This window comes from Argopecten irradians, chromosome 2 (genome assembly GCF_041381155.1).
Source record: "Argopecten irradians isolate NY chromosome 2, Ai_NY, whole genome shotgun sequence".
Classification (NCBI taxonomy): Eukaryota; Metazoa; Mollusca; class Bivalvia; order Pectinida; family Pectinidae; genus Argopecten; species Argopecten irradians.
Window position 1 is genome coordinate 19,448,533 of NC_091135.1, and position 26,252 is coordinate 19,474,784.

A 26,252-nucleotide genomic window follows, 5' to 3' on the forward strand; every position below is an offset into this window, starting at 1 on the left:
TCAGGACTAAGTCTTGTATATATTAAACATAAATCAAAGAAATGTCGCACCTGAAAGTAATATATAGCGGTAATTTCATTACATGCATAAAGTACTTAAGTGGGATCAATTCCTATCAATAATCTTGAATCAAAGTGAAATTCTAGACCACAAGTAAGCACGCTATTCTATTCATCAAGTTGAACATTAAAAAAAATGGGGGGGGGGGGGGGGGGGGTTGGGGGGTTATTGTTATAATTATCTCCCTTGTTAGTAAGAAATCTCGTTTTCTAATTAGAAATCTAATATGGGGGTTTCAAGATCTCAAAACGATGTGGGTAAAGTACAATGTAATGTCGATTAGTCCCACCTTCTGGTGATTGTGACGTCACAAAACGCATACGTCAAATTTAAATGATTATGTCATAATCACTAATTGACAGTAAATTGTACTTTACCCACATTGTTTTTGGATCTCGAAATCCCGGTATTCTGGTGTTATATAATTGTTCTTTCTTCCTTGATAATAAAAGTGTTCCTTATTGATATAAGAATGACAGTGATAGATAAATACTGTATGAACTATTTATATACATGTACCGGGTAATGGATGTAGACAGATATTCACAAAGATTGATGTTTTAAAAATTGCACAGAGAACTATTGCAAGTTTTGATCAAGAAGAAAATGGTTGAAACTAGAAAAGTGAAAAAAATAACATACCATATGACAAATTATAATTAGTGATGATAAATGAATGACTAATACATTTACTTGAACTTCAATGAGAAATAAAATGTACCAGATACTCATACATGTATTTTTTCCCTTAAATAACAATTAAGTTCTGATTTTTTTTGCTTCCAATTATCATTACCTGGGTATATAAGAAATTTTGGTATTTTATCTTTAGGATAAAATCCACAATACAGAACATTTGAAATAAAAAACATTTTTCTACAAGAAAATATGTGCTTTTAATAAAAATTTGAGATATCAAAATATCTTTACTTTGGATTACTTAACTAAATTTTCCCAAGTTAATTAAATGTATTATTCTAATAGTGTATTGATATATATTTGTGTTAGTGTTTACATCATAAACATGTTAATAAGGGGTGTATCATATAAACTACCAATCAATCTGAATTGCACAATATATACATAAAGATAAAGAGTGAATACCCTTCATGATACACTCAATCTGATTAAATATGAGAAATAAATAAAGATATGTATTATCACAAAAACTTATATTATTACTTTAAACAAAAAAGTTAAAGGACATGTGCAAATTAGCAGTTCTAATAAATAAAAGTTCTAATAGATACTGTAATCTATTCTATCATTTTACATTTCATAAATGCAGTGGCTATTATCTTATGCTGATAAGACAAAACATTCAATAAAATATCAACAGTACGAATGCCCCATACATTTCAACAGTGATCTACTTACAATTCCCCACATTAAACTATACAATCATGATTTTGCATCAAAGAAAACTTTTTTGCCTAAATTCTCCAAAATTTAAAATTTTGGAATTATTTGAGGCCATATATGAACTCGCTGTTTTGAGATTCCAAGATGATTAGCTGACAAAAAAATATCACGTTTGAAACTACACCCAACAAGATAATAATACAAACTAACAAACACCATGTACTATCTTGTCTCCATTAGCACCAGACAAGTCGAGACAGTAAGAAAATTGGAAAACTTCAAAAGTGAAAAAGTATTTTTGAATTATTTTTAATGCCAAATCAATTTGAAGCAAAGAGGTTATGTAGAAGAAAAGTTTAAGTTGTAGTTGATTGTTCTTCTGACATAAAATAATGATCTAGTAAATATTCAATGAGGTCCTAATATTAACACAAATTATTTACTACATGTTTTCAAATAATAATCTCATAAACATTCAAATAGTTCTCTCAATCTTTTGAATATTGATTAAATAAAATTAAAAAAAAAAGTCCATTAACGCTAATAATGGGACGTCCTCATTCACGTACCACGCGATACCCGATAACGTTTGTGCGGGACTATTGTATCTATTGGTGATGAAATGACGTCAAATGACGTTTTCGCAGGATAACGTCATTTCAGAGGGAATATTACAAAGAGTTTCGTTCCATCACTACTGGAGATACTAGTTCTGTACAAACATTATCGGGTATCACATGGTACGTGAATTAGTCCCATTGGAAGGATCCGTCTCTACATGCTCTACCGTACACAGTCTAATAGAGTATAGATATAGTAAATACAAGTTGTACATTGGACATTTGTAACATGTTGGTCACATGAAGGTTACTGTTTACTTATCTATTAACATTGATTACTAATGGTAACTGTTGATAGTCTATCTATACATTCAACAAATTTACCAGGTAATAAGTCACCATTGTAACAGTTCAGTTTGTACAAATAACATTTAAAATCTCAAAAAAAAGGTTCCCATGTTAGCCAAAGCTGTTTTTAGAAAACGGCTTCTTACATCAAAAATTAAAAATGGAAAAGATGTTCCTTGTTTGATCATAATTATCATTTTAATGATAAACTTCAGTACCAGGAACATCAGAAAAAACAAACAATACTTAAACTTAACAACCCAATTAAATAGGAAAGAGATTTTGCTCAGAATGTTAAAGAAATATAACAGACCCGTCCTCAGTATAATGTCATATATCTGTAAGTACAAGAAACAGTTTCAAGTAACATAAATATGAAAAGGAGTGGTCTTCATGATCATGTCCACAAGACGTTTTGCATATTTCCAGTGTATTGGTGAAGTTTGTTACACGTTATCTGTTCGATCTCCCATCAGGCCCATTGTCTCCGGCATGATGTACGAGATATCGTCCCACGGGTGGCGGTAAAGGCCTTGTTTCAGTCGCTTCTGATCTAGGAAGTGGCCTGAAACAATGAATGAAAATGTTTTATATACCGGTATGACTGTACATCTGAAAATAATTGATCTTTGCGAATGCTGTACATTTCAATTGAGACCTATTTTCTAATTGACAATATCATCTATAGCAAATGATGTTCCCCAAATATGCTGATAAACTTTATATTTATATATTTCTCTTCTCCTGCTTTGTATACTCTGATAGCATTATCCACATACATTAATGTATATGCACCTGCTTTGTAAACTCTGATAGCATTATCCACATACATTAATGTATATGCACCTGCTTTGTAAACTCGGATAGCGTTATTCATATATATTATATGCAGTATATTTAATCAAGCAACCATGACCACTGTAGTTACCAGCTTTATTCTGTCTAAAACCAAAACAGGTAAATGTAAGGATTGATCTCCATTTTGACTGTGTATACAGTAGTATGAGCTCATGTGGCAACAAACATTTTTTTTATGGAACGCTAATGCACTCTGTAGAATATGTTCATTGACTGCCAGCTGCGAGAAGTACTATAATTTGGAGAACTCACCAATAAATCCCATGCTGCGTCCTAGGACAAACAGTCCATTGAGAGCACCAATATCTACAAACTCTCTGGCCTCCTCACTGTAATGAAAATATCTCGATGAAAACACCAGATATTTAAATTTAGCAATCACATTTGTATTAAAATTAAAGGATGGATGTCCTATACATGTAATTGAATTTTAATTGAGGTAAGTAAACGGATACAAGATTGTGAGACAATTTGGTAATTTACACTTATCTTGCAAAATGTGGAATATTATGAAAATGATATGCAAGGAACATTTTATATGTAAGTCAAGGTTAAAAACCTTTATTTAGAGATATGTGTCATGCTTCAATGGCTTCTGCCCTAAAACAATATGATGTAAAGAAGATAATCAATTATTTTATGAATACACAGCGTCTTAGGAATTAAAACTATTCGAAATGGGTAAGAGGTCAAAATATAGGCTAAATCGCCCTAACCCACCTGGTGAAACAGCCACAGTTTGAAAGTAGATCTACAAAGGCGACACCAATAAAGCCATCGACATTCAAGATGAGATTCGGTTTCTAAGAAAGGAAAAAGGATACAACTTAATATAAAGGTATCTCATCAGAAAAATCAAAATATTGTATATTGCATGGCAACCACAATATCCTTTGTTTTTGGTACCATACAGACTTCAGGGGAGAGCAAATGTTTCTCTTAATTAACTAAAATTTGCTGTATTCGGCCCAATAAGCGCCCATGTCCCTATAAGCGCCCCTCCCAATTTTTTGAGACCTTCACTTCAATTGCCCAGGCATAAATAAAGACTAAAAACTGTATAGATTTGCAATAATTTCGTCTTATTAGCACTTTTTCAATTTTTTAAACGCCCTGGGCGCTTATTGGGTCGAATACGGTAATAACATACAGCTGTAGATTTCATTATGATGCTAAAACTTTAGACTAAACATTTATTGTACTGCCACATACATATCCACTATTTGCTTCAATGAGTTTATTTCTGAGAAAAGTTTGAAATACTATTGTTTTTAATATACCGGTGTTTTTAATATACCGCTTATACACCAGTGTGTTCCAGACTACAAGTTGTAAAGGGAAGGAAAAAGTAATAATTATATAATTATAATTCCATAATGCATATTATATAAATTAAGCAAACCTTTGATGTTGTAATTTTCTCCACCTCTATGGCGTAATCTAGGAGGGGTGTAGCTGGGAAGTTCTTCTTGGCATAATCTTTGAGGATCACAACACGCATATCGGGATTGTTTATCTGATGGAAGATAATTCAAAATTTGTCCTTAATACTCAAATATTGTTATTGGTACCTTCTATTACAATGATATCTAAATTTAATCCAAATAATTCATCTTCATCAATTTTGTGATTTGCTATATTTGTGGTTTATGTTCCAGTTAGATATTTTTTGTGTCTGAGTCTGCTGAAAGCTGTAGCCTGTCCGACTGAACAAAACATGAAGGTCAGTCACATCACACCCTGACAAACAAGGACATAGTCATTGAGATCCCCCGCCTATGGAGATATCAAAGCTGAAGTAAGTTTGATTGTGGAGACTTATGGGTATGAAAAAACAAGAGGCCCAGAGGGCCTGTATCGCTCACCTGGTTTGTAATGCCAAGTAATGTTCTGAATACAGGTTCATTGTTTCTTTTCTGAAGGAATTTTAATATTAACCTCTAAATCCCCTATTGGGCCCCACCCCTCCCGCCCCCAGGGGGTCAGAGCCAAAATTTATACAAGTTCTGTTCCCCTTCCCCCAAGGATGTTTATGGCCAAATTTGGTCACAATCCAAGCAAAACTCTAGGACAAGAAGTGATTTATAGGATTTACCTCTATTTCCCCTATTGGGCCCCACCCGTCCTGCCCTCGGGGGGCCAGAGTCAAAATTTATACAAGTTCTGTTCCCCTTCCCCAAAGGATGCTTGTGGCCAAATTTGGTTACATTCCATTCAGAACTCTATGACTAGTAGCGATTTAAAGGATTTACCTCTATTTCCCCTATTGGGCCCCGCCCCTCCTGCCCCCGGGGGACCAGAGCCAAAATTTATACAAGTTCTGTTCCCCTTCCCCAAAGGATGTTTGTGGCCAAATTTGGTTACATTCCATTCAGAACTCTATGACTAGTAGCGATTTAAAGGATTTACCTCTATTTCCCCTATTGGGCCCCGCCCCTCCTGCCCCCGGGGGGACCAGAGCCAAAATTTATACAAGTTCTGTTCCCCTTCCCCCAAGGATGTTTGTGGCCAAATTTGGTTACATTCAATTCAGAACTCTATGACTAGTAGCGATTTAAAGGATTTACCTCTATTTCCCCTGAGGGGCTCCGCCCCTCCTGCCCCCGGGGGATCAGAGCCAAAATTTATACAAGTTCTGTTCCCCTTCCCCCAAGGATGTTTGTGGCCAAATTTGGTTACATTCCATTCAGAACTCTATGACTAGTAGCGATTTAAAGGATTTACCTCTATTTCCCCTATTGGGCTCCGCCCCTCCTGCCCCCGGGGGATCAGAGCCAAAATTTATACAAGTTCTGTTCCCCTTCCCCCAAGGATGTTTGTGGCTAATTTTGGTTACAATCCATGCAGAACTCTAGGACAAGTAGCGATTTAAAGGATTTACCTCTATTACCCCTATTGGGCCCCGCCCCTCCTGCCCCTGGGGGACCAGAGCCAAAATTTATACAAGTTCTGTTCCCCCTCCCCCAAGGATGTTTGTGGCCAAATTTGGTTACAATCCATGCAGAACTCTATGACTAGTAGCGATTTAAAGGAAATGTTGACGGACGGACGGACGGACGGACGGACGGACGGACGGACGGACGACGGACGCCGCGCCATGACATAAGCTCACCGGCCCTTCTGGCCAGGTGAGCTAAAAAAAACAGGAAAAAGGAAGTTGAGCTAGAGAAAGATGGAATGTTATTCAAGTAGAGCGGGGCTGCAATTGTTGAATCAGGCATACAGCCTTGACATTTATATTAGACTATATACACAAAGATGGGTGGAGTTTTGCAAAGTAACTTTTACCATTTACCATGATATTTTCAGCAATATTTACATGGTAACGGAAAAAGTGCAAAAAATGGAAACCTTAGAATAGCAAAAGGCACTACTAGACCATAAGACTAATTAATGTGCCTATGGAGTTCCGTGCATGCTGCGGAAACGAACCTGGTACAAAAATATATTTTCAGCAATGTTTCCATGGTTACGGAAAAAGTGCAAAAAATGAAAACCTAAAAATAGCAAAAGGCACTACTAGACCATAAGACCAATGTGTGTATGAAGTTTCGTGGAAATATCTCTACTGGTTTTAGAGTTATGCTCCGGAAACCATTCGTACGGACGGACAGACGGACGGACGGAACCCATTTGTATATCCCCCGCCAACTTCGTTGGGCGGGGATAATTAGGGTAACAGGTATATTGGCATAGAAAACAGTAAACACTGGTCCATTACTGGATTCATGAAGAAACACAATCTACAGTGTATTATATGCCATCTTACTGCTGTAACTTTATGACAAGTGCTGATTATATAGCTGTTGTATATTATTGGCCTACTGGATACTTACTGATTTAACCCTGTGGCCAATGCCCATAATCAGTTTTCCCTCCTTTCTCATAGTATTGACAAATTCCATAGGAATCATTTTACTGAGGTGTGCATCACTGAACTGTTTGGCTGCAGCATCCAAAGCACCACCAAATCGATCTCCCTGGTAACAAAAATAAAGTGATGAAAGTTTCTTACACATTGTAAGTATAAATCTTTTCTGTGTTGACAAAACCGAATGTTATGACGACTACACAGCAATATATGTACTGATTGTCTTGAACTGCCTAAAAATGGACATTGACAGTACAATCAGTCAATGTGATCTGAATTCGATATGTAAACTTACAATTGTTAAGAGCCCAGAAGCGAGACAGGACACCAAATCTTTGCCTGCCCTAGCACATACAATGGTGTTATGGGCTCCAGATACAGCTGGACCATGGTCAGCGGTCACCATCAAGCACATCTCAATAAACTTTGTGGCATACTTGGGCAGTCTGTCGATGGATAAAAGAAGAGTTATTCAAAAAGTTATGAACAAATTTTTTGTTGTTGTTGACAATCAACCATCTTGGATTTTGGCAACAGTTCTGTTTGTGTTTAAATAGCAGTAGAAAAGCCAATAAATCTAGAAATATTATATTAGAGTACATATTCAACTGTCCCACATACTGACCGATAACTACTGCCGGATAAACTTGTGCTTTATCCGTCAATACGAAATGCTTTATCCGTCAATACGATCACGTGAATTTGTTCCATATCTAACGGCACTTTTTCTAACTTGACCCAGAACTTGAACCTTCCGGTGAATGAAACGTCATTCAGTCCCGCTAAAACGTTACGTCACATTCATCGGAATGACGTCATTTTTACGATATCGAAAATCTCGAATGGCGGTGTCGTCTTTTTCTTGGCTCATGACAAAGGTATGTATTGTAAAATAATTCTTTAATGAGTATTGAGTGTTTTTTGAGTATTTTTATTTTGTTTCAGTGATATATCACGCTGAATAGAATTACGGGTACTGTTTGCGAATGCGCTTATTTATTTCCCACGGCAGTAAAAAGGAGTACACTCTCATTCGGTTTAGTGAATGAATCCGCATCAAAGAAGTGTCTCGCTTCGAACGAAACCAAGTAAATAACTGTCAATTTGCATTCGTTTGAATGCCATATTGGTTGCAGGATAAACAGAATACACGGTTAGTATCTTACAATACAAGGTTTATTTTGGTGCTCGACACGGAAAGCCGAGATGACTCGGCAAAGCCTCGTCATCTCGGCTTTCCTTAGTCTCGCACCAAAATAAACCTTGTATTGTAAGATACTAACCTAGAAATATTATATTAGAGTACATATTCAAGTGTTTATTTAAACCAGAGTAATGAGACTACAATCATACAAATTACATCAGAAACCAAAGTAAGAATGAGGAAACCTTCACCGTCCATAACATTATGGCTTATCTACATTTTTACAATAGGAGAGGATCACAGCAGACTAAGAACGCCCCCTATATATAACTCTATGAATTACCTGTGTTGGAACCAAAGCAGACTGAGGACGCCCCCTATATATAACATTATGAATTACCTGTGTTGGAACCACAGCAGACTAAGAACGCCCCCTATATATAACTCTATGAATTACCTGCGTTGGAACCAAAGCAGACTGAGGACGCCCCCTATATATAACATATGAATTACCTGCGTTGGAACCACAGCAGACTAAGAACGCCCCCTATATATAACTCTATGAATTACCTGCGTTGGAACCACAGCAGACTAAGAACGCCCCCTATATATAACTCTATGAATTACCTGCGTTGGAACCAAAGCAGACTGAGGACGCCCCCTATATATAACATTATGAATTACCTGCGTTGGAACCACAGCAGACTGAGGACGCCCCCTATACCCATGTCCTCCTTAAAGATATCAGTAATAGGTATCCCGGCATACAAAAGTTCCTGACCACGCTCGTCACAGATACTTGTCATAAAGGAAGCTGGCTTTCTGATCAGTCCAAGTTCCTAAAAATAAATAGAAATAAAAAAAAATCTTTAGTTATAAATATTTTTCCCTCATGGAATTGATGGTTGCATTCTTTACAAAGAAATCTCAGCCCTCCAATGCTACATAAGGTGGCAGAGACAGAATGCGAAAGGACAAAGGAAACACTATGTCATGGCAGGGGGATGAAATGTCTGCCTTAGAAAGTCTGATGCTTTCTCTGTTTTTGAAGCTTTCAACCTTTATATTTACCAATAAGACTTAAATTGGCCAAAGTGAAGTTCATTGGAACAGTGAGAGGTTCCTGCTGTATTTATCAGTTACACTTACCCTGGCCCATGTGAAGTCCATAGGAACAGTGGGAGGAGCCTGCTGTATTTATCAGTAACACTTACCCTGGCCCATGTAAAGTCCATAGGAACAGTGGGAGGAGCCTGCTGTATTTATCAGTTACACTTACCCTGGCCCATGTGAAGTCCATTGGAACAGTGGGAGGAGCCTGCTGTATTTATCAGTTACACTTACCCTGGCCCATGTGAAGTCCATTGGAACAGTGGGAGGAGCCTGCTGTATTTATCAGTTACACTTACCCTGGCCAATGTGAAGTCCATTTTTATCAGTTACATTTACCCTGGCTTACATGAAGTCCATTGGAAAAGTGGGAGGGAGCCTGCTGTATTTATCAGTTACACTTACCCTGGCCAATGTGAAGTCCATTGGAACACTGGGAGGAGCCTGCTGTATTTATCAGTTACATTTACCCTGGCCTACGTGAAGTCCATTGGAACACTGGGAGGAGCCTGCTGTATTTATCAGTTACATTTACCCTGGCTGATGTGAAGTCCATTGGAACACTGGGAGGAGCCTGTTGTATTTATCAGTTACATTTACCCTGGCCTACATGAAGTCCATTGGAACACTGGGAGGAGCCTGTTGTATTTATCAGTTACATTTACCCTGGCCTACGTGAAGTCCATTGGAACACTGGGAGGAGCCTGCTGTATTTATCAGTTACATTTACCCTGGCCTACATGAAGTCCATTGGAACACTGGGAGGAGCCTGTTGTATTTATCAGTTACATTTACCCTGGCTGATGTGAAGTCCATTGGAACACTGGGAGGAGCCTGCTGTATTTATCAGTTACATTTACCCTGGCCTACGTGAAGTCCATTGGAACACTGGGAGGAGCCTGCTGTATTTATCAGTTACACTTACCCTGGCCCATGTGAAGTCCATTGGAACACTGGAAGGAGACGGCTGTATTTATCAGTTACATTTACCCTGGCCTACGTGAAGTCCATTGGAACACTGGGAGGAGCCTGCTGTATTTATCAGTTACACTTACCCTGGCCAATGTGAAGTCCATTGGAACACTGGAAGGAGACGGCTGTATTTATCAGTTACATTTACCCCGGCCTACGTGAAGTCCATTGGAAAAGTGGGAGGAGCCTGTTGTATTTATCGGTAACACTTACCCTGGCCCATGTAAAGTCCATGGGAACAGTGGGAGGCGCCTGTTCTGGTTGTGGTATGATGATTCCATCCTCCACTAGACTGTCATATACTTCTCTGTAAGTACAAAGTTAGAGACATTTTAGTGAATCATCGATCTTCAATGACAGTAAGTTATTTAAAGAAGGTAAAAGATTAACATGCTGGTCTTTTGGTACACGAGATGCCCTATTTCCTATTATTAAAGTAAACCTCTGACTAAAATATGACGTTTTTGTGATAAGCATAGAGAAAGAGACAGATATTCTTTTTATATTTAGGTCTGAGGTCAAGATGTAGGTCATGCTGCAGCTGACCTAGTTTAAGTTGGCAACATACAAAATTTGCCACAGTATCTCATTGTCTTAGTGCATATATAATTAAGTGATAAGAAATGTAAAGAAAATCTTTTTATGTGAACTACAAGTTAAAATGTAAACTGCAGTGAGTTCCATAGTGAGTTTCTTTGGAATGGAATTGTAATATTATAGATTTAATATGGAGGCAACTTTCATTGGAAGAGTGTTACTACCGGGTACTTACTGAATAACAGTCCCTAGCTCGTCGAAACTCCTTGGTACAAAAGCTCCAGCAGCCTTTAGAGCTTTGTTCTTGGCATCAGCGGTCTCAGCTTCAGCGTTAGCACAAGCACCAGCATGGCCAAACTGGACCTGTGAGATAAAAAATTTCTATCACCTGGTGAACCAGTATCACAATACCGATAGCTTCATAAGTAAAAGTAAATGCAACAAAGACCCACAGGTGTCAGAACTTGAAGCCTTTCTCACAAGGGGTAATAACTCAAAACTTTATAGGAATTGTGCGATTCAAATTTTTAATGTTTGTCCTTGTAATCAGACATTGGTGTTGTGGAATGATTATTAACATGATTACAAAAATTTTGTTTATTTAAGCATTGCTGGTAGTCCCCCCTACTGTTACCAAGTAAACTCTGTAAGGACGTTCCTCACCTCGGACGTGAACATCTTAGCACAGGTACCTATACACCAGGCAACAACAGGTTTGGTGATGCGGCCTTCCTTCATGGCATTGATCAGGTGGTACTCCTCTGTCCCACCAACCTAAGGTAATTCCAATACAAATGTAATTTGATTTTATTTCAGTGCCACATGTAAAATGTACAAGTATTATAAAATTTTCTTAATTTACTTACTCTTACATCCAGACTAAACATTTGGGACAAAAACATAAATCCAATCATACTAAACCATAGAAATTATCACTATCATTAGTAAGTCCATATCAGTCTTCATATTTTAAAACATACAAGATTTTGGCCTGGGGTGTGGGATGGACAATCCATGAGTGTTTGAGATTGTTTCAACTGAAAATCTCCCAATCCCCACCCCAGGTACACAAAAGACATTCATATTGGAAACCAAATCTGTATAAAAATTATCAACAATAAATAAATGCATTTATAAGCTGATTTGTTTGTTATTGTAAGACCAAATACCAAAATCATATCTCCCTACAAAGGATACATATCTTATCATCTAAAGAGGATTGGATGTTATCATTCTTACCTCTCCTAGAAGGACAATCATCTTGACCTCGGGGTCGTCCTGGTATCGTAGAATATGGTCCATAAAGGTCGTCCCTGGATACCTGTATTATCAACAGAGTAAATTATAGTAGACATATGCATAAATTATATTATATTCAAAAGTAACACCACGTAAATGATAATTGTATTTCAATGCTTTTCACCATGAAAGAAATATGAATTTCACAACTGCTATATTTTACAAATTTTAACTTTTATTAATAGAGACATTTTGTGTACTTCCTTAATAATGGTGCAAACCTATTAAGAATAGAAATGAATTTTACTTTACCTCGGTGTTGTTTATATAATATTTATCTGACAACTGTATGTATGAAGCCTGTGACTTACCTGTCCCCACCAATGGCCATCCCTTTGTACCTCTCTGACTTACCTGACACCACCAATGGATCCTTTGTACCTCTGTGACTTACCTGTCCCCAACAACGGCCACCCCTTTATACCTCTGTAACTTACCTGTCCCCACCAATGGCCACCCCTTTATACCTCTGTAACTTACCTGTCCCCACCAATGGCCACCCCTTTGTACCTCTCCGACTTACCTGTCACCACCAATGGATCCTTCGTACCTCTGTAACTTACCTGTCCCCACCAATGGCCACTCCTTCATACCTCTGTGACTTACCTGTCCCCACCAATGGCCACCCCTTCGTACCTCTGTGACTTACCTGTCTCCACCAATGGCCACCCCTTCGTACCTCTGTGACTTACCTGTCTCCACCAATGGCCATCCCTTCGTACCTCTGTGACTTACCTGTCCCCACCAATGGCCACCCCTTCATACCTCTGTGACTTACCTGTCCCCAACAATGGCCATCCCTTTGTACCTCTGTGACTTACCTGTCCCCAACAACGGCCATCCCTTCATACCTCTGTGACTTACCTGTCCCCACCAATGGCCATCCCTTCATACCTCTGTGACTTACCTGTCCCCACCAATGGCCATCCCTTCGTACCTCTGTGACTTACCTGTCCCCACCAATGGCCACCCCTTCGTACCTCTGTGACTTACCTGTCCCCACCAATGGCCACCCCTTCATACCTCTGTGACTTACCTGTCCCCACCAATGGCCATCCCTTCGTACCTCTGTGACTTACCTGTCCCCACCAATGGCCATCCCTTCATACCTCTGTGACTTATCTGTCCCCACCAATGGCTCCTTAGTACCTCTGTGACTTACCTGTCCCCACCAATGGCCACCCCTTTGTACCTCTGTAACTTACCTGTCCCCACCAATGGCCACCCCTTTGTACCTCTGTGACTTACCTGTCCCCACCAATGGCCACCCCTTTGTACCTCTGTGACTTACCTGTCCCCATCAATGGCCACCCCTTTGTACCTCTGTGACTTACCTGTCCCCACCAATGGCCACCCCTTTGTACCTCTGTGACTTACCTGTCCCCACCAATGGCCACCCCTTTGTACCTCTGTGACTTACCTGTCCCCACCAATGGCCACCCCTTCATACACGCCGTTTGTATTGAGTGCCATTATGTTATTGAGTTCGTTGGACATGCCACCAGATCTGGATACGTATGCCACACTGTAGAAAAACACACACACACATTAAACTTCAGGTATTGTCATACCATACATAGAGCAATAATTAAAGTAAATGTTTTCTTGTTACATCTTACTTTGGTGTTCACTTTAGCTGATTTTTTTCTGTGGAAGTGTCAGAACTCTAAGGAAAGAGTTCAATTGACAAAGATGGTAAAGAGCATTCAGATGTTTGGAAGGGGCAGTATCTTATTTTATTTATAAATGTTTAAACTCAAACTGAAAAATGAAAACATGTACAAAGAAAGATATATAATCCTATAGAGAGAGGAGTTGAAGCTCAAGATAGTCAATTTAAAGAGAATACTGGGTAGAAAGAGCAAGCAATGCTTGAGACATCAAGGATTACCAGTAATAAAAAGATTGATTCTGAATTTCCATTTCTATAAAAGGATAACTTGTATAAATCTGAAATTTGGAAATGACAAATTGATATAAGAATGGGGATTTACTGACAGGTATATTTATGTAGTAACCCACCTGCCGGGTCTGTAGAGCTTGGAGGCCAGTATGTTGTCCAGCATGCCACCAGTGTTACCAATCTTAAAACATCCAGGCTTAACTCCCCCAACCTAGGAAAGATAACATCACAAAGGGAGATAACTCTCTATAAATTGCTTTTATAGTTACACACAAAGGGAAATCAAATATTGGTTGTCATTGTAAAGAGGAATAAAAAAGTAGAAAACAACAAACTATCATTAACACAGTGATAGAACAGCTTAAATGGCAATAGCTCAAATGGTAATTTCATTTTTCAGAACTGTTATCAATATTGCTAATTCACAAATTTAATAAACAACACAGAATAACCCAGAGACTTACAGTTGCTGGTCCTATAATTGACACTCCTTTCTCAATGGCCTTTTTCACAAGATTCCTTGTCAAATTTTCCGGAATTCCCTCAGCAATAATAGCTATGGTTCGAATCTGCAAGACAATCATGAAATAAGTTAATTTCTTAAAAATTATGACATTACTGGTAATACAAAGCTTATATGGAAAAAATCATATTACCAATAAAGCAATTTGTATCTCCTATTCTACTGATTCTTGTATACACATACTAATCTATGTCTCTAATTTGTGTGTTAAAGACCAATTTCTGTTTAATTGAACGAAAAATGATGTGATTCAAAAGTCTCCAATCAACTTTTTATTTTTCCTTTTAATTTATTTTTACGGTAGATATTCCCAAGCTCATGTAATAACTTACCTGGGGGTAGTTGAGAGTTTCCATGGTGCTCTCATAAGCAGATCTGAGTGAAGCAAAGCTGACTAAAACATCAGCTTCTTGGTGTTTTGCCATGGCATCTGCCATACTCTTGTATACTGGAAACAGTGAAGGTAGATATTTTTATAGTAATTTGTGGTCACTACTTAAAGTGAATAGTCGGACAAAGAAAACCAGTCTTAATGCGTTCATTGGCCTTCCAAATGTTCTCACATATTAGAACGACGGTCAAGTTCCGCTTACGTTGCCTAGTTCTGACCATTGAAATAAGGAAAAGTTCTAAAAATAAATTTGCCTAACTCTTTGAAAGCGAGCCTGCATGGAAATGTAACTACGAACATAGTCAGTCGGGAGGACGTTTTAGGATTCATATATTATAAATTAATTTCTTCGCATGCAGGTTTTGATGGGAGATTTTATTTTTCTATTTCATAAGAAATTATACTGGATACATTCACACCATTTTTACCAGCTTTAACTTTCCTTGCCCGACTGTTCACTTTAAACATTAATCAAGTGTAGAACAGTGATTCATAGCTACAGCATGTTCAACCTTAAGGGAATCTTCAATAAAACTTGTGAGACATTCAAACACTTTGATAATATACTTTTTACAAAATTCAAGATGGCCATTTGTCGGGCATTCTGTTGATAGTAATATATACCTGGTACTAGGATTTCTTTGTGTCCCCAATAGAACTTCTGTTTGTGGTCCCCACTGGTAAGTAAAGGAAATTCAAAACAATATTTCAGTGCCACAATAGGAGAATAGTAAATTGACTACTGAATGTATGACAATGAAAAAAACCCCAGAAAATGTTGAATAAGAAGATTCAGATTAAACTAAATTTATTGTACATGCACAGTCAAACCTGTCTACAAAGACCACCCAAGAGAAACAATGGTCTTAATGGCCAAGTAGTTAATATACACAGGTCAAATTGTGTTGAAACTGACCATTTACTGTGATGATTACCACCATATGATGTCCTGTATAGCCTGCCCCAAAGAAAAATCAACCCAATAGTTGCTGACTTAAATACTGAAAATTTGCTTGACGCAGATTTATCCATTTTTTTTGGTGTATATATCTTAATGGACCCTTGAATATCACATATGAGCTAAACACTTACGTGAATGGATAGATCATTGCCACCACAGATGGCTCTTTGCGAGAACAAACATAATCAAAGTCCAGCATGCCCTGCACAGCCCGTTGTTGCATGCCCCATACAATAGCCTTTGTTTTGTAGGTAAACAAGGGTCCTGTGTTTCCCTGAGCTGACGACTTCTGTGTGGTACTTCCTACAGAGTCAGAGGACTTTGAGGGGGACTTTCCTTCCACTACAGAACTTCTTCGACTACTAGAAGGTGATTGCTGTAAAGTATAAAAAAGACAAACTTAAATTGGATCCTTCTAAGATTTCTTCTTTGAAAGATTTTCTTCTTTCAAAATTTTTCTTTTTTTCAAAGATTTTTGCTCCATCAAAAATGCTAATGATTAAACAACTCATGATCCATACATTAATGTTTTAAACAAAAGGATGAATTTGTAGTTATAATTCTACATTTTGTGAAAAAAAAGAGTGATCTTCCCTTATGTTGCCAAACTCATTGAGTCATGTTCCTCCTGTGAGTCTGATAAACACCCAACAGCAAATTATAAAGTAGAAAAAAGGAGAAAATAAAGACAAATACGCATACATACATTACATCATATCAAAAACAAATGTTTTTACTCAAGTAACTTGTTTTACAATTCAGAAACACTATAATTTCAATATACATGTATGCATAATGTACAATGCCCATATAATGACATTTTTAAGTATCTGTACGTATTATGTAATCAAATAAATGATTTATATTGGTTAAAAGAAAACTAAGATTAAACTGAAAGATATATATACTGAGTCAAAGTTATTTGAAGAATATTTTGTTTTGTTTTGTTAGTAAAATGTGCTAATATATGTTACACTTGACAACACTACCAGAAAGGAAGATGTCTCAAGATAGATCAACTCAAACACGAAACACACATCAACAGTTTCAAACAGGAATATTTGTATGTTTTAACAGCTACAAGTTAAATGAGGAAATAAAAAAGCAAATCTAAGAATCAGAGAAATATGATTTTCAGTTTCTTCTTGCTTCTTACTTTTATGTACTTGTTTTGTCAAAGTTACACAATTAAGTTAGTTGCACCATCTGGTTTTTTTATGAATTGATAAGAAATGGAAGAAGGAAGCCTTTATGTAAAGAAAATTTCTAAAGAAGCACACCATCTTATTGCAAAGGAAGTTATTAGTAATTTTTATAAATGAGAGATGGAAGATCGCAGATAAAGATTGGGTGAATTAATTCCTGTCTCATATCTTATTTATCAGATGAATGTCTTATTTGAGGTTTCATGGTCAATAAGACACTAAGTAATGCTCTGAAAATCCCTTGTAAGATACCATTTAAATGTACACACCTTCAGACATGCCTTATCTAGCTACCAGTATATGATCAATTTGATGTTTAATTTCATTATGTACATGTGACCATACCTCCGACTCATTAAAAACCATCTAGCTATCATTTTAACTTTAGTATACCATGTCTTAATGGAAGATAAAATTGTAATCTTACAGCTACAAAATGCAATCAACATTATCTATTCAATTGATCTGTTAGAGTTATCTCCCTGCATAAAAATTGGCCTGTGTTCCACATGCAGTTGTTAGTATTCATATAGTAAATATTCTACATATAATTACCAAGATTTGCACAAGACACAAAATACAATGTGTCCCAGTGTGAATGTATACAATTTATACCATTGACTTATATTCAGTGCACATGCTCCGTCAAAACCCAGCCATGCATGGATCACCACTATCCTGTTAGTAATTCAGTAAAACTCAAATAAAAGAGACCAGAACTACCCGTAATTGATCATTACAACATGGAATTTAACTCCAAAATGCTATCAACCATTTAGTCCACAATGACATTTACAATATAATACCAGGCTAGTTTGTTACCAGGTAATGATGTTAATTGAGTAACCAACCTTTGTTTCCTAAAACAGTGATAATTGTCACTACTGTATGGTAGACATTATAAACCCACTACACTAATTTTATTAGTAAAAGTGCTTGATGCCTTACACAAATCCAATCTAATATCATAGTTATGGAATAAAACATCACTTATTAAAAGGACTGCTCTGAGCACAACTAAGCTCTGTAAACAATTATCTGACCCGCCATAGTCTAATCATTGGAGTTACACAGGCATTACTTATACTCCTCCAAACCTACAGGTACTGTTAATACAGACTCTGATGAGCTGGTGCTATGTTTCCCAAGTCCTCGTGTACCATAGCTCCAAATGCAAACTAGATCCTGGGGGAACTACACACCGAACACAGATCTGATACCTGACAACATCGACGCCACCTAAGACAACACAGATAGCGCCCAGTAGTAGTCCAACTCAACTTGCGATCAGGCTACAAACAGGAAACGATGGGAATACTACCAACTATAATACCTAGTAACCACTTTAAGCAATGCCCAATGGTTAGGTGGTTGTTTCCCTGTCAGACTGGACAGCTAATCTATTCACAGTCATGGAGATTATACCTTCATCTACCAATAGGTATAGTATCTACTTTATTCAATTTCTTCTAGTGAACAAGTCATTATAATGCCATCAAGTTTGGACATTAATTGTAAATTTCTCAATCTATACTGTTTATTTTGCAGACCAATAATGTATTAAATACCTTCTTACGCTCTTCCCACTAAAAGATGGAATGGTTTTGGTAGAGGTAACAGAATCTAAAGTCTGTAGTTTTTGTCATCTGATATTAACATGACCAATAACTACACTTTTTAGCAGACAACATCAATACAGTTACAATAAAGATACATCTACATAACTATATCACATCTAAATGGCTACAATACAACTTTGAAAATAAGGAATAAGGGAAAAAGGACCACTTGCAAAAATGTTGGAAGCTAAAATATATTTTATATTTAATGTTATCATGTGAACAGTCATACACATTGTGCCATTCAATTATTATGCATATATGATAGTTTTACTGTAATATAAAATACATTCCCATGTTAAAGTGCTCAAGGACATAGCTATATATAGACTACTACAACCAATTATATGTACCTGCACAACCTGTAAAACAAACAGGGTCAAAGGTTAAAGGTTAATCATTCTGAACACAAAACATTAAGGTAAAAACATTCAATTTCAAACCACAGTAGAATGCTGATTATTTCAAGTTTTGTTTTTGTAATTTAAGTGTTCTACAAAGTTATATGATAACGACAAATTACTTATTTAAATAATTTTTGTGTGTGAAGAAATATAAAAACCCCTATCGGAAAATTGTTTATATAGATATATATCATTGTCACACTAAGTTAAATTGTTGAGCTCTTATATCAGTTTGAAAACCAAAGTGCATTTGACTTCCCTATATACATATAAATGTCACTTGTATGTCATTTTTCTTATAATAACTTAAACTTTGTTTCAAATAATTCACATTCTACTGTACAACTATAAATATCACATATGGTATCAAAGTCAATATCATGCCTAAAACATATCTCAATTAACACTAAGGAACGGTACTATCTGCCGTAAGTAAACACTTACTAATGACATTATTGACTGAAATAAAGATATGAATCATAATTGGCTTTATTTCTGAATAGTTTCAATGTAGAAAACATTTTTTGATTTATTTTCAAACTTTTTTAATTACAAAATATATTTAACAATTAGTCAAATAATTATCTTTTAAGTTCTAAATATTAAGACTTTTTTTCGTGAAAAAAATGCTTATGTCACATGTTGTTTTGCATGATATTCAACAACATCACAGAAAACAAAAACCTTTGTACATACTTGGTCTAGGAAATAACATTAACTACCTGATTGTACTCTTGCACCATATTTATTAACATAATATAATGTTACTGGTTAAATCACACAAATTAAAGATAACAAAATCTGTTTTAGTTACCACACATATTATTTTACGGTAACACAAACAGCACGACTGATGATGTTATCTAATTGATTAATTATGTTTTCAGTATTACTAATGTTTCACAGCACTCCCATATTGTTTAGATACCATAAATCAACCCAATATATTGTCATATATATAAGTATAGGAGTGATTTAAAAAAAGAATTTGAAATTTGATCCATTAATTTAAATCTGTATACTAAAAGCAGAATTTCTTTTGTCTGAGCAATCTGTATACTAAAAGCAGAATTTCTTTTGTCTGAAAAATCAAAATAGAACTGGATAACTTTTGAACACTCCGTATTGTTTAACACTGCAACAGGTTCTAAGCATTTCTATACTTAACTTGTTGCTATGGACATAATGTGTAGCCCAGTACCTATAGCGTCTGATGTACATGTTGCTATGGTGTAGCAGTAAAGCGACCAAACGAACAGAGTAACCATAATTCAAAATGCTATCATGGTAATGATATATCCCGAAACAGTGAGGAAAAGAAAACAGGATTGCTATTAAAGTATCTACGAGTACTAGCAGTATGTAAAAGAACATCTTTGAAATTACTACATTCTATTAGTCTAAGAATACCACTTAGGATATCTATTATGGATTATGCATTTTATCACGAAAATTACTATAATCTATAAGAATATCCTGAAAATTACCATAATCTAATACTACAGTAACTATCATAACCCACATGTAGATAGAAACTAATGATTGCTATGCAACTATGACATCTACCTGGTAAATACCCTAGCAATAGGTAAATATACTGACATTTTATAGACTATACATACCCCACCAGTTGGTAAGAGGAAGTTGGCCGTGGTCTGCATGGGTTTAGGAGTATCTGGAATCTCTCGCTTGCCGAGTGCCATACTGACAATAGACGTCATGTGGGTTTCTGGTCCGAACACATGGATGGCCACTCCAAGAGTGTTACCTGGTCATTAAAGAGGAGACAACTCTTCATCAAATCTTTACCAAATCTTACATTTAACAATCCATCTGATGGTCATTTAGGTTATTATCATACTTAGGATCTTGGGTCGTTTTCGAATATACCATAAGACTGGTTGGACCTAGTTGTTAGTTAATGAATTAAAGATGTACCTGATGATTTTATATTATTTTCAGATGAGCCTTGAAAATCCCTCATAGGCCTGTATCAAAAACTGCAGGTCTGTCAGGATTTATACTGGAAATAATGTCATTAACAAGCGGTCGAAGCAGTTGTTCGAAATAAACGAAAATGGCCTTGGTGTTCTGTTCCTGATCAACAGTATTGTATCAGCAATGGTACCGGGTATGTAGAATTGCTTTGATAATATTGGCACGAGTCCTGGTTAAGGTTACTAGGAGAACTGAGTAGAGGATAATATTTAGATAATACCTTTAATGAACTATATAAGAGCTTCTGTTTTAGACTCATGACAAAATTAGGTTTAGATCCTGCCCCAAGTAAAAAATGTATCTGATTCTGAATTATTTGGGTAGGGAATGAATTTTGGCTCCTGTTGTACACTAAAACACAAGAAAACTGGACAAGAACTTCTCTTGAAGACTTAAAACTAAACTAGATCAGTTTTCTGTTATGGTGCTAGCTAGATCACAACAGAACTTCACATAGGCTTCTGTTGTAGATTTGTCCATCATATTCCTTACCTAATTCCCTCATAATTCTCAGGCCCTCCTGGTAGTTCGGTCCAGCCCTTCTCACATATATACTGGTCTTTGTTTCAATCAGTTGTTGTTGGAACTCTCTTAAAGCTCTGACAATTCCCTGAAAATAAAATCATCAAATCATCATCATCATCCTCATTGTCATCATCATCATCATCATTAACACAAAACCTTTATCTGTACACCTTATCTCAGTAATTTGCATTAGAGTTAGCTCCTTTTTATATTTATCATTGCAAGACAGTTAAGACATCTTCCACTAACTTAAATAATGATAAGATCACTAGCTCCATTCTCCATTTACATGCAGCTATAATTGACCAAATCAAGGATAATCAGGGTTTTGTATGTAAGTCAACCTGTACTTACCTTAAATGTGGCAGCAACATTAGTGAAGTTGGCAATTCCACCTCCAACAATTAAGATCTTACCTGTAAAATAATTATATAACATTAATTACTAATACAACAATAGATTTAGGGGAATCTTTATGTCTACCAATAGATTATCTATATCATGTACACTGTATGGGCCCAATGTGTAGTAAAAATCAAACTTTACATCGATTAACACATCTCTTCATTTACAACTCCATAATAGATTCCCTCACTCTTCACTTAGAGTTTATTAGTCTCCATACTAAAACACAATCAGATTATACCCACCATCTGGATGGCTCTCTTGTGTCATCAAACCAAGAATTGTCTTTGCGTATTCATATGTCTGTTGTTCACTAGGCGCTCCAGAATATTCTCCATAATTAGCTAACTCTGGGGCCCCTCCCAGGTCACAAATGGTGTCGCTGAAAAATCAAAACAGCACAGAAATTTTACAACATTTGTCGTAAAATCATTTTTGCCAAATATGAGAACAGTTGTGCAAAGACATTAAAGTAATGATTTTTTTTCTTCAAAAACAAGTAAGACGAATAAGATGACAATACAACTTTTTGTAACATGTCAATCTTCCATTTTATAGTACATTATATTACTATAGCTGTATATGATATCAGATTAAAATCTTTTTTTGAAAGGTTACTGTATCAGGGACAAGCATTTCAGAAAACATATTTGTTAGCTTCAATGATAAAATAGATAACAAATATGTTTTAAGAAAATTCCACTTTTCAAAAAGGGTAAAGTTTATTTCCGCATTTTTGATAACATACGCAAATATAACAGATGCTCCGCCTCCTGCCACCATTGTCCAGATTCGTCCCTTCTTGTTGAGGATGGTCAGTTTCAGAGAAGCACCACTCTTGGCGTCCAAGTCAGCTATATAGGCTTCCTGAGTAAAATAGAAGCAGAAAATGACAGCTATTGTACAGCTAGTTATATTTGGAAGTAAGAAATTAAACAATTTGCTTTCAGAATTTTCACAATGAACAAAAATATCTAAATTATCCCTAATTCACTTTTTTCATATAATTTTTTTCATACCTCATCCTGAGGACAACAGGCAATATGAAATTGTTATTATTTTAGTGATAACAGTATGAGACCTCTTTTCTTGATCAAGAAGCTTTAAGATTTAATCAGGAATCTAACCACTGTTGGATTGTGAGACATATTGTAAGATGTTTGATATCATTTTACAATTAGATGGTAAATGAGCTATCAAACAACTTTTACTGACCTCCGGTAGGGCATCTCGACCAAAAGGAGGAGGAAAGGACATTTCTCCCCATTTAGCTTTACACAGGTACTCAGCACATTGGTCTATCTTGGCGGCCAGGTCAAGGATATAAATCTTCCCTCCGGTGAACACTGACGGAGAGACGTTAGGATTCATGAATTTGTAATGATTAATATATCTTGTAATATCTTAGGTCAATTAAAGACAGTCTCCTATTTACATGGCATGTAATTAAAGAACCTTCTCATAACTGTAACAGGGTGCAGGATTTACAATATATTTATTACCTGCCTCTGCCAGGGATACAACTCGGGACCTCTGGGTTACTAGTCTGACGCTCAACCGATCAAGCTAAAGAGAAGTTCTCTCTAGCTGAGCGATATGTTGCGGCTAGTATTGACCAGGGTTACATAACTAATAATTATAAAAAAATATTTACCATTCATTTTATAAAACATTCATAAAGCAGATCAACATTTTGTTGATATGTAACTTAAATGCATTATGTAATTCTAAGGTGTAGTAAAATTTTCCCCCAAAATCTTCAAATCAATATCAAATGCTTTCTTGAAACAACCTACATTGCAAGTTGTACATTTTATATCAGATTTTGAAGTTGGCTGCAACATGGATCAGGTTGACTGACTTACCAAGTGGATTGATCTCCAGGTATGTAAAGTGTAGGTCTTTATAGGCCTCGTATAGGGCTAGTAGGAACGCTGTCAGGGCACTGTCAACAGCAAGATCACAAATATATCAGGTAAGTCAATCCTTATCTTATACATGTGTGAAAGTTAAACAGAAATGCTTTACTTGACACTTCAGAAATACCTCTATTTGAACATTTATCTCAAAACTAAATATAATCACATTTCTCTATTAATACATGCCTTTTTAAAATCAAATTTCTTAATATTATATGCTCATTAAAACCAATTCTCTACCAGAGCAGATTTCTTGCCACTTCTCTGTATGTATTTATATTATTGTCCCTTAAACCAAACTTAACTTTCATTTACATACAATGATATTTCCAACAATAAATACCGAAACACCTTTGATGCATGCTCAGAAATTAGTTTTATTACATATTTCTCTTAATATCACATTTCATTTATTATCATATATTTTTTATATCTATCTATTATGTAATCTACCAGGTACTGTCTTGTTGGTGACCTACCTGTGGGCCGCAGCAGGAACATTAACAAGTAAGGTAGAAGTGACAGCTTCTGTCGTCAACGCTTCACCAACTGGCACTTCCAATTTAACTGCCTAAAATCAGGGAATTTTTAATCATATATCATCATAAGTTATTTACTGTAAACATACTACTTCTAAAATCAAGAAAGACAATGTTACTAAACTTTCTGTCAACTTGTTAAAACACTAAATGTATTACACATTTATTATAGAGAAAGATAGGTATGTTCATTGATTTACTGGTAAACATATTTTAATAGCAAATAAATGTACAAATGGAGGTTGTATACAAAAACACAACAATAACATACTGCCAAACTTCTGTGGAATATCTATCAGAGTATTGCAGCTTCCTTCAACATGTGAAAAATTTATGTAATCATTCTAACTATAACATTTGAATAAATTAGCTGAAATTCGATGAGAATGAAACAATTTCCACATTATTTTTCCTTATCTCTTTCAGCCATATAGTAAGTTGTTATCGCATTCAAGGCCATTGATAACAAACAGGAGTTTTGTTTCATTCTAAAATTGGAAATATAATTGGTTGAAGAATCACTGATTTACTAGTCTTAATCAAATAGTCAACCATAATCAATCATTTTGGGTTATAAATATATGAATGCACAACAATTAAAAACAAATGGAGGTACATGATTGTCTCATTCTAGTCTATTACTGGTACGAACACATTACATTTTAGGCCCAAAAAAAAAATTGTATGTTTCAGGTACCCTTACCGACCCTAGCTATTTTATCACACTTTTTTCAAAACAAAAATGTAGCGTGTGAAGTTTTCAACTTAGATTTTTACCCTTGCTTTAAGTTTATCAATATAAAATTTAATTGTAGTAATGAGAAATAAAAGACTTCTAGCCCTAGTGAGCCTAGAGCCTGAAAGACAAATTAGTTTGTAATGTAGTAATAAAGCAACTCAACCCCTCCCCCACCCCTCCTTAAAAAATAAAATAAAAAAATAAAATAAAAAACATTCCCAACTGACCTACCCTATTTTTTCAGACATGTAACCTGAAACATGCATATAATTTTGTTCGGCCTTATTGATTTGGAGGCTTAGAAACAGTCTCTCCTCTCCATCACTTCCAACTCGGCTCAGACTTAAAAGCCTTTGTACAGATTCAATATTTCTATCTACAAAACATGGTCTCTACATCACAGCATCAAGGGCTTTAGGGCTTTTCATGAGTTTAGTTTATCCTATCTTGATTCAATGTCAAAAATTACTTTTTCTAATTCCAGTATGGAAGAATAATTCGTGCCAGATTGCAAGACCTTGTCTAATCTCACAACGATTAAAATTTTGATTTTAATGGATAATCTTTTAGTAATGGGTTGACAAATTTGAAACTGGATTATTTGCTTAAACTAACCAATCTTTTTAAGAACAAAGTGCCTAATATCTTATCTTGGAATAAATCTATCCACAAAGTGTTGACATTTATGGCACAAATTACATCAAAATATCGGTGTGACAGACAGGCCTCAGCCTCCATATAAAATTAGAATGAGATGGGATATATGACAGGCTATGACCAATTGGACAGGTTATTAAATGGGACAGTCACAATTTAAAAAAAAAAAATATTAGTTGAATATTAGTAACTGCCTTTTCCGATTAAACCTAATTTGAAATATTCGTAAATTTTACATATGCTCCTTTTCAGAAGAAGTAACTATGTGTCTTGCCATAGATGACAGTAAGTAATGTAGTAAGGGGAGATAATTACCTCCATCAGATGTTATGAGTAGCACAGC

General features: G+C 35.9%; 1 protein-coding gene across 2 annotated transcripts in view; it reads right to left on the reverse strand.

The window, feature by feature from the left end:
- Window positions 1-214: 214 nt before the first annotated feature.
- The window catches only part of LOC138314739 (ATP-citrate synthase-like), a 43,115-nt gene continuing 17,077 nt past the window's right edge, over window positions 215-26,252 (reverse strand). Inside the window, exons 6-31 of one of the 2 annotated variants that reach the window (XM_069255231.1) lie at window positions 24,454-24,545; window positions 23,921-24,000; window positions 23,271-23,401; window positions 22,804-22,922; window positions 22,301-22,437; window positions 22,005-22,066; window positions 21,618-21,735; window positions 20,750-20,895; window positions 19,572-19,586; window positions 16,031-16,275; window positions 15,563-15,615; window positions 14,880-14,995; window positions 14,489-14,593; window positions 14,144-14,235; window positions 13,542-13,646; window positions 12,062-12,143; window positions 11,486-11,596; window positions 11,058-11,185; window positions 10,499-10,592; window positions 8,888-9,042; window positions 7,355-7,505; window positions 7,025-7,168; window positions 4,591-4,704; window positions 3,909-3,991; window positions 3,441-3,517; window positions 215-2,895 (exon numbers count right to left, since the gene is read on the reverse strand). In XM_069255231.1, coding sequence (XP_069111332.1) covers window positions 2,777-2,895; window positions 3,441-3,517; window positions 3,909-3,991; window positions 4,591-4,704; window positions 7,025-7,168; window positions 7,355-7,505; window positions 8,888-9,042; window positions 10,499-10,592; window positions 11,058-11,185; window positions 11,486-11,596; window positions 12,062-12,143; window positions 13,542-13,646; window positions 14,144-14,235; window positions 14,489-14,593; window positions 14,880-14,995; window positions 15,563-15,615; window positions 16,031-16,275; window positions 19,572-19,586; window positions 20,750-20,895; window positions 21,618-21,735; window positions 22,005-22,066; window positions 22,301-22,437; window positions 22,804-22,922; window positions 23,271-23,401; window positions 23,921-24,000; window positions 24,454-24,545 — 2,874 coding nt within the window. In that variant the 3' untranslated portion in view covers window positions 215-2,776. The remainder of the gene's footprint in view (window positions 2,896-3,440; window positions 3,518-3,908; window positions 3,992-4,590; window positions 4,705-7,024; window positions 7,169-7,354; window positions 7,506-8,887; window positions 9,043-10,498; window positions 10,593-11,057; window positions 11,186-11,485; window positions 11,597-12,061; window positions 12,144-13,541; window positions 13,647-14,143; window positions 14,236-14,488; window positions 14,594-14,879; window positions 14,996-15,562; window positions 15,616-16,030; window positions 16,276-19,571; window positions 19,587-20,749; window positions 20,896-21,617; window positions 21,736-22,004; window positions 22,067-22,300; window positions 22,438-22,803; window positions 22,923-23,270; window positions 23,402-23,920; window positions 24,001-24,453; window positions 24,546-26,252) is intronic. The other variant, XM_069255232.1, reaches the window with a different exon arrangement.